This window comes from Ornithodoros turicata, chromosome 9 (genome assembly GCF_037126465.1).
Source record: "Ornithodoros turicata isolate Travis chromosome 9, ASM3712646v1, whole genome shotgun sequence".
NCBI classification, from domain to species: Eukaryota; Metazoa; Arthropoda; class Arachnida; order Ixodida; family Argasidae; genus Ornithodoros; species Ornithodoros turicata.
Genome location: NC_088209.1, coordinates 37328841 through 37337769, shown reverse-complemented (window position 1 = coordinate 37337769; position 8929 = coordinate 37328841). Strand labels below are relative to the sequence as shown.

Sequence of the window (8929 nt, the reverse complement as noted above, 5' to 3'; positions counted from 1 at the left end):
CGAAGAATACGACCAGAAGGACAGGCCAGGAACGAGAAATTTTCAAACGTAGTAGGCGCGGGATATATACGTTTATCCGAAGAAAAAAAAAGATTAAGGGAAATGAAAGAAAGGCAAAAGTAGAGTGGTCGAGAGTGTTATCCAAGTACATAAAGCAAGACACTGCATTTCCTCTGTACGGATTCCGTGCAGTGTACCATGCTGGCAATCCTGGTGCTCCCCGTGTTCAAATCTAGAACATGACGCGAGTATATAGTGTGCCGATTATCCCAAACTGTCGAAGTATGTTTTTAAATGTACGTCATTGTCGGCGTGTCGGTACACTAATAGTGTAACACGCTGTGGTATACCGTCAAATAAATCCTCGATGACCGGGGATGTTTATAGCTCAACAAGGCACACAACACGTCAAAGAAACCTGCGGATGTCCTACGTACTAATCCATCCGTGCAGCAAACGTTGAGTGAACATGATACCTGGGTCTCTGAAACGTGTCATTTTGATAACGCGTGTGGTACAAGGCCGCACAAACAAACCGCCTGGTCTTCCACAGGGTCTTCTCCAATATGTGCGCGAGGCAATTTTCGAGTTAGCCTATTGTTTGTGGTGAAGGCTCTAAATGGGTGCTGCTATTGTCACGGGGAAGCTATCTCGTACCGGCGGCAGTGGCATTCGAAAGGCAAGGACATCGGGATAAGCGGCACTTTTTTATATTACCACAACGACCTACAACGCCTACTAACGGCAAGGATGTGATCAGGATGTGACCGCGCGTGTCACTGCGAGATCGACCTATAGGGGGCGCCACCGTCACCTTTCTAGCGTGGATAACACGCCGGCTGATGTTCGGAGTTGATGTTTTTTTTTTTTCCGTAATTCTTGCGTATATCACTTGTGCCGGTTTGGTACGATACAGTTCGGTTCCCCAATGCTCCACCTACTACACTGAACGCGGGATAAACGTGAAAAAGCGGACGACGCGAGGAAGCTACACTACGGTAGTTCATCGTTTCTCCGCAGCGCGCCGACACCGTTCGATCTCGGAGCGAATAGTGTGAGATCCCTACCGAGCAGGTTAGCACAAAGGAGCTGAAAATGGTCACTAAAGTGCAAAACTTTCTCCTCGCGCAATGAAAGATACTGTTACCTTGACACCAACCTTGAAGGAACGGCGCTCATCGGTTTTGTCGTTCGTAATTTACGAGCGAAAGAAACACGAATAAGGAGCTTTAGGGAACCACCAAAATGCTTCCCTTAATCCGATTCCCTATCACAACCAGCCAATCACAACGCAGCGGTGACTGTCAACAACGAGAGCACGTTTAGGAAATAAGCGCCATAAACCGCAAAAAATTCATGGTCGACGACGACTTACACGTTGTACTTGATGTGCTGTGTGGAAATCTTTTTGAAAATGCTCCCAAATAGTCGTCGATCACGGAATCTGTATCCGAAATTTTAGTTTTTGCTACTACCAGATGGCGCTGCGCAGGGAGTCGTAGCGCGTAAGAGAACGTGATTCTCCTAAAACTCTTTTTCTGTCACGTTACGGAAACCGGAATCGTAAAAGGAAACGGAAACGTAGTATGCTCATGGTTTCCTAAAACTCTCCACTTTACGTCTTCCCTCTCTCACTCCTCCTCAAGATCTCGGATTGGTCTCCTCAAACAATCTCCCTCGATGATTGGACAAATCCTTTGTGGAGACCAATGGGAGCACGCTCCGCATTGTCGCGCTTCTTCAGTGATATACACGAGTAGGAGCGGGAAAACGTAATCACGAACGACACGAAGGATGAGTCCTGTTCCTTTTGTGTTGGTGTCGAGGTAACTGCATCTTTCGTTCCGCGCGAAAGGAACGTTTTGCACTCTAGTGCCCCTCTAACTCCAAACAGCAGCAGCGGAACTCCGTGGCTTTATTGCGAGTAACTCTGTGCCAGCTGCTGCTCTTGGTCCAGCCCTAGGCTACATTCTTACTGGCCAATATTTTTGCACCGAGTACGAGTAACGTCTCGAAGCAACTTCATGTCTGTAACAGCTCCCGTGGCCTATTGGCTGCGAGGATGGCATTCCGCGCCGAAGCTGGGAGGTGACCGGGTTCGAATTCGGGCGCCGGCTGTGCTGGTCTGGGTGTTTTCTCTGGGTTTTCCTCGCTTTCCTTTAAAGGGGAACTCCGGGACAATTCGAAATTGTAATAGCGACTGTGTAAATAAGTTCGGTATACATTCTTCAGAAATGAGAAACAAAGTTGATTTCGCGGTCGCGGACCCGGTAGTTGCTAAAAGAGCTGGAAAGCTTATATCGAAACCGAAACTCCGGAAGGCTCCTCTCCCCGGTCTCCTGGACCCTGCGTGACGTCACAGGTAGTCTCGTGCGGGCCGTCGGCTGTTTCCTTGGGTTTCGGGCACGCGCTTGGTAACTTCCTCGTGCAACATGGATGACGAGTCACCTGCTTCCTCGATTTCGTTGGTAGAAAAGAACCTACAGAAAGGCGCACGTGGGGAGAGGAGCCCAGTGTTGCTGGACCGCTCTTCCGTCCGGAGTGCCGAATCAACCAAAGGAAAATATTCGTTTTCTAATTATCTGTGCTACCTGGGTATGAGAGATTATGTCTACTGAAACATCATAGGGCATGGATTGATGTCGCACTGTTACTTCAACACGTTTTGGTGCGCGGAGTCTCCCTTTAAGACAAATGTTATTGTTATTGCGTGTTAGCGCCGCGAAGCAACTGTAGCTATGAGCGGCGTACAGACGTGGACAGATGGAGAGAGGACAGCAGGAAGGAGTGGGCGACAGGGGAGTTAGTATGCGTCCTGGGCCGACTTCAGAGGGAACTGTGCCGACATTCGTCTGCCCACAGGATGCACGATCCCTCCCTGCGATAGCCGTGACGTTACCCGCGTCAGCTTGGCCGACTACGACAAGCACTTCCATCACCCTCCACCACCATTTCATGCCTGTAGCGCATACGCGCCATTCTTTTTAACAGTTTTTAAACGCAACAACTGCAAATTTTGGCCAGCCACTTTCATGACGCCCCATACTACTGATTAAGATACCTGTAGATTAGAGTCTCTTGTCGAAATTCTTGTAGGGTATGGTCACTCCCCTTCTCCGCTCATTCTCATCAATCTTGTACACTTGGATGCTTATAGAGCTACAGAATACGCGAGCTGTCATACTGTCTCTAAGAAAGCCGGTGCCCCGTGTATAAAGACAAGACGACACGACGTCATTACCTATATGAAGTCAAAGAACGCGTCCGAAAAGTGAACACGCAGCAGCATACTTACCGTTAGGGCCTAGCCTTGACTGCTAAGGGAGGACACATGGCGGTTACCTAAGTAAACAGTGGCGCCACACTGTGCGGGGCAGCCACGCGAGACCGTTGTTAATTGTCTGGATGAAGCCCTCTTGATGCAGACTGAATGCTGTCGATGTCTTTACAAAGTGCTGTAGCACAAGCGTAGATAATGTCATAGTCCGTAGCATAAAGCGAGAGTTAAGATCTGTAGTGCCGTCGCGTATGCTCATTGTTTGCCGTATTTATTTTAGCAGGCAGACGGCGTCCGCGGCCCAAAGGGTTTCCCCACGAGTGTTCTAATTGGCGTTTTGGCGGAGCAATAGTGATTGTCAGCGTAAATCGGCTTTTCCTTTCCTTCAAGGTTACGGTGCAGTCCATGTCCCAATATCTCCGTGAAGGGGCCACTAAAACTATACGACGGCAACGGGGCATTCCACAAGCAGGCGCAAAGTGGATATGAGAGAACTGATGTTCTGAGGCTGGAACAACATAGAAGGGACAAATACATACAAAGCCTCAATTTGCCTAACAAATTAACGATGAAAGATATGAAGAAAGTCAATGAAAAGGTTAGCCAGCTGTAGGAGTCGAACACACATCTTCTGGATTCTGGGTTCGACTCCTACAGCTGGCTACCCTTTTCAGTGACTTTCATCTTTCATCGTTAATTTCTTAGGCAAATTGAGGCTTTGTATGTATTTGTCCCTTCTATGTTGTTCCAGCCTCAGAGCATCAGTTCTCTCGTGTTCAACAGTTGCCGCCTGCGTCGATCCCGTCGTATGAATGTGTTTGTAAGTGAGCAAAAATGTGAGAGTGAAAGGAGGATGAGTGAGAGAGAGTGGCTGGTTTGTCCCTTCAGATGACGCACCCTGGAAGTCGCTGAGAAGGCGTGTTAGCTTAGCTCAATTGGTAGAGCCCTGGACCGGCAATCCAGAAGATGTGAGTTAGACTCCTACAGCTGGCTAACCTTTTCAGTGACATTCATCTTGCAACGTGGATGTTGCTGCTTGACCCTGTTTATTCATAGACACACAGTAATAACATAATAGAGGCGATACATGCCACTGCTTTGTATTATTTGTTTGGTTTCCTTTCCAGTCCGCCCATATTTCTTTTCCAAAGTCGAGCACGTCTATAGCATGTAACTTCCTTGCAGTAGCCACGAGCCAAGTACGAGCCACGTAAAATGGGTTGACTACGGGAATGGGCGCTATCGCTAAAATGAGTTCGCCCCCCTACCATCACTTAGGACCAACTGACTGCATGACGTATCAAGGCGTAGCAGAGTTAGAATCAATGCCAAGCAACTCGGGTTGAAACGCGAACGTGAGGCCAAGCCCTATCACAACAGACAGCACAGCGACAATTATAGCGCACGTTTTGACGGACACTGGTTCGATTTCTACTTCCACCGTTGGAGTGGTCGGCTTTTTTGGTTCAGGTTTTGGCTCCGGTATCGGAAGTGGAGGCGGCGGGGGTGGAGACGAAGGTGGAGGTGGTGGTGGTGCCTCTGGTGGCGCCTCTGGTGGTGGGGCTGTTGGCGCAAGTACTGGTAGTGGTGGCAGCGGTCCTTCAGAACTCGGCGTCGATACTTCTAAGACGATCCTCGTCCTCCTTGGCTTCCTTCGTCTTTTGTGTTTCTCACGATCTTTCAGAAGAATTTCGTTCTCCAGTGCCATACGTACGACATTCTTGCCGGCGTTGGTCCTCATGCTGACCTGGGGCGGCGGTTGGGGAGCGATCACGACCGGAGATGATGGTTTGCTCCGGCGTTGTGGTGGCGAAGACAGGGTCGGTGTTCCTTCACGTAGCGGAATCAGTCGAGCCATCATTGGTTTGCTGATGGGACTGCCAACGCAGCGACCGTACGCTATGTTCCGCTGGGTGTCACCTGGGACTGCGTCCTGGGGAGGAATCGTAGAGGATTGCCGACGGAATTGCTGCACGTTCTGTTGGGCAAGTGGCGGAGAGTAGTTCTGTGTTGGTGGCTGCGTTGTCTGTTGATGGTCCTGAGGAGCGCGTTGTGCACCGTACTGCTGTGGCATCACTGGCTGGTAAAGCGAACTTTGTGGAGCTCCTTGCTTTCGACCCTCGACAAGAGGCGGTGGTTGCTGCCGCAACTGTTGTGCTGTCGGTTGCATATTCTGTTGAATACTTCGCCGTTCAGGTTGAACGACCGGATTAGCTGGTACCCGGCTCATCTTGATGAGCGCGCCGAAACAGTGTTTCTCCTCGTGAAAGCAGCGGATGCCGAAGGTTAGGACACAAACAGCGGAGTTCCTAGTGTTCCTGACACTGACGAAGGTTCTCGACGATAACTTGCGCGAGGCTTTCTCCGGGACCTTATCTCAAGGACTCCCAAAAAAGCTGCACAGTTGTTGTGGTTGTTCGGAAGACAACATGAAATTGTTCATAACCAGCGGAATTCTAAGCTTATCTTCATTTCACTGTTGAAGAATGTTGAAGAATGATCTCGAGAAATCGAGCCTATGCATCACACGACGAACGTGCTTGCAGATCATGACGATGGTTCTCTAGACCGCACGTCTTTCTCTTCAGAGGAAGTGCAACCAAGCCAAGCCAAGTCAAGAAAACCTAACCAAACCAACTGAAGAGCAGCCTACCAAACACTACCTTACCAACTATATATGTTATCATGCTGGCAATTGATGTTCTGAGGCTGGAACACACATAGAAATGACAAATACATACAAGTATACAAGTTTTCAGTGACTTCCTTCTTTCATCATTTGCATGCTGTTCGCCTTCTACGCCATTCTGCATGGGCAAGGGAAGCATTACATTTCCTTTTTGGCGGACGAATCCATGCAGGCGGGGAATGGAAAACGGTGGTAACGTGGTAGCGGGATAATATTTTTCTTAGGGCATAGGCCATACTGTCCTCTGGACATTGTGCTGGCGAGGAATCGGTGACGATTCGCACGTCTATATTTTTCTTGCGATCAGTTGACCTGCGCTCTGTACTTTGGTACGCTGTCCTCGCTCAGGCTCTTTATTTTTATACACCAGTTTCGCTCCAGTCACGCAATTTTGTCTGTGATCATAACTCATGTCATCCCCCGCTATGTCGTCGATGACGAGCAAGGCACTCGTGCAATAGGATGTGGCTGGGGCACCACCGGGCCTTCGTCCCCCTGAGGATGTTGTCCGAAGATGTTCACGTGTTCTGGATAAACGAATGGTCGTAAAAATCAGAAGTCTTCGAAGTGTAACGCAGAGACGCTTAATCGAAGTGAGGCCTGGACTTAATGAGACATTTGGCATTATTTGTTAGATTTATCCTCTGCTTCACTCTCAAGCAGACCGCGGTCGCTCGCGGGAACGTTGAGGAGATTCCTCAGTGCTGTCCTTAGTAGCTTCGGTAGTGCTATAGCCACGCGCTATAGTCCTCGATGTTTCTCATGCGTACAGCTCTGCCAAAGCTGCTGAGGACGGCATTCATGAGTTGTCTCAACTTTCGCACAAGCGGACCCTGACCCCGCTTGCACAAACGTTGAGAAAATTCCACCTACCGTTCTCTACATCCCTCACATCTTCCCTTACGTCCCCCCCCCCCCCCCCCCACCTCGCGAAATGACAGTTCCTTTCGCTACTGTTTCGGTTTCGCGTTCCCGGGTAGACTCTAAGAAAAAAAGGAGTAAAACGGGGAGTAATTGCAGCTGCTACTCCCCTAGTCTGCAATTACTCCCCGTTTTAGTCCCCTAACCCAACATTTAGTCCCAGGACTGCAGATTGTCAAAACTTCACGAATGGTCTCCTGAATGCAGCAGTCTACGTAAATATGTGCCCTTGGTCAATTTGAACGGCATAAGGCTGAATAACTCAGCCAACGTAGCAATTTTCCAGCCACACAGAGTAAGAAACAGTTAGCGCGTCTTTCTTCGCAAATTGTGCCCTATGTATGGCGCAAGATTTTATATCACTCGATATATCACGGTTGACGGTTTCCTTCAAAGTATCTTCATGCATGCGCACCAATTATGTACCTGGGATTCTTACAACAGCGCGTGAGATGCGGTCTTCACTCTGTGACATTCATTTACTCCCGAAAGGGACTATTTTTTGTGGCAAAGTACTCTTTTTTTTCTTGCAGCCGTTTAGGTCATCATTCCGAGACTTGGTACCACTGATAATCCTACACGGCTTCGTGCGCCCACACCGGTAGCGCAAGTGCCCACCGAAGCCGTGCTGTGGGCGGCACCGTCGTATCCATAATTTGCTATATTTGTCCCGCAAACTTCGCACATAACTGCACTCGCAACGAAGCTCTCTGCGTTTACAGTTACATATATTATCTCGCATGATTTCATAAGATAGTTCTGCGCGTCATGTATTTGCTCCCCTTTTACAGCCCTCCACAATTTACGGCGTCCTGACTACACGTTCTGTAGACGCCAGTTTCAGGAACTATATGCCGTATCGCAAATAAAACACAACGTCAACTAGAGGTCTTTACGTTTCATGCAAGAGTACGACAGCAGTGGCTAAAACCATATGTCAGTGCGTCTACGCCGTAATCAAGTGGCACCTTCTCCAGGAGCTGAGGTCGGTTGCAATGGAACTGTAGATGGCTGCTGCTGCTGCTGCTGCTCTTGCCCAGGTTCCGAATCTGAGGATGACGTTTCTAGTATTATCTTTCGCTTCCGCGCCTTCTTTCTCTTTCTCTTCTGGCGGTCTTTCAGTAATATTTCGTTTTCCAAAGACAGACCGACAGCATTCTGGCCGCCACCACTCTGCAGCTGAACCGCAGGTTGAGGCGTTGGCGGCACTACTACGGTACCTTGAACTGGGGATGATGCCCTTCTTGCCGGCGGTTGAACTACTTCTTCCGGGGCGTCGTCTAGTGGGACTAACCGTGCAAACATAGGCTTTGTTATGGGACCTCCGAGGAAGCGGGCGTACATGGCATTCACTGTAGGATCGCTCGGCGCCGCCACTCGGGCAGCGGCGGGGAGAGACGCCCGGCGTGACGCCTCGACCATCTGGTTGGACCGTCTGGAAATTGGCTGGTTTACCGGTGGAGGTTGCTGAATGGTCTGGACGAACTGTTGTGGACATTGAGAATCGGGCTGTGGGAAAGATTGCTGCGCGTATTGTTGAAGGGGTGCCTGGGCTGTCTCGGGAATAGGACACTGCACGTTCATGACAGCGCCATTTAGAGCAGGTCCGATTTGCTGGAGTGGTTGCTGAAGATGCTGTTGTAGGGGCAGCTGGATTGACTGCTGGAGGAACTGGTGAAGGGACGGTTGGATAGGTTGCTGGTACGGCTGAGGAGCATATTGCTGAGCGGGAACGAACTGAGGGTTGGCTGGCTGAAAACACTGCTGTCCAACTGGCTGAATAGGCTGTATCCCCACAAAAGCACCCCGTATACCTTCCTGTCCGTAACCCTCTGCCATGGCGGCTTCGTGCTGTACGCGGTGCTATGACTTACAGTTGCTGCCTCCTAAGCTTTTCTGGTAATACATATTACTCCTGCAACCCCACTCCATAGCATATCACACATGCGAGTCGGGTGATTTTTACACCACCAGCCATGCTGATGATGCAAAAAACCACGCGGCGAACGTGACTTGTGCAATTCATGACGATACTGAAGTTG

General features: G+C 49.7%; 3 protein-coding genes across 3 annotated transcripts in view; 1 reads left to right on the top strand and 2 right to left on the bottom strand.

Moving 5' to 3' along the window:
• Positions 1–8929, top strand: part of LOC135368813 (protein FAM13A-like) — an 89984-nt gene that overhangs the window by 3313 nt on the left and 77742 nt on the right. The gene's annotated exons all lie outside the window — the stretch shown is intronic.
• On the bottom strand, positions 4578–5507 carry LOC135369477 (protein enabled homolog). Its single transcript, XM_064603062.1, has one exon. The coding sequence runs from the start codon at positions 5505–5507 to the stop codon at positions 4578–4580; it is 930 nt and encodes a 309-aa protein (XP_064459132.1).
• On the bottom strand, positions 7845–8726 carry LOC135369476 (uncharacterized). The gene has a single exon (XM_064603061.1). The coding sequence runs from the start codon at positions 8724–8726 to the stop codon at positions 7845–7847; it is 882 nt and encodes a 293-aa protein (XP_064459131.1).

What these genes read in the sequence shown, in the direction of transcription:
- LOC135369477 (XM_064603062.1), bottom strand. Translation starts at nt 5,507, where the DNA reads ATGAGCCGGGTACCAGCTAATCCGGTCGTTCAACCTGAACGGCGAAGT.
- LOC135369476 (XM_064603061.1), bottom strand. Translation starts at nt 8,726, where the DNA reads ATGGCAGAGGGTTACGGACAGGAAGGTATACGGGGTGCTTTTGTGGGG.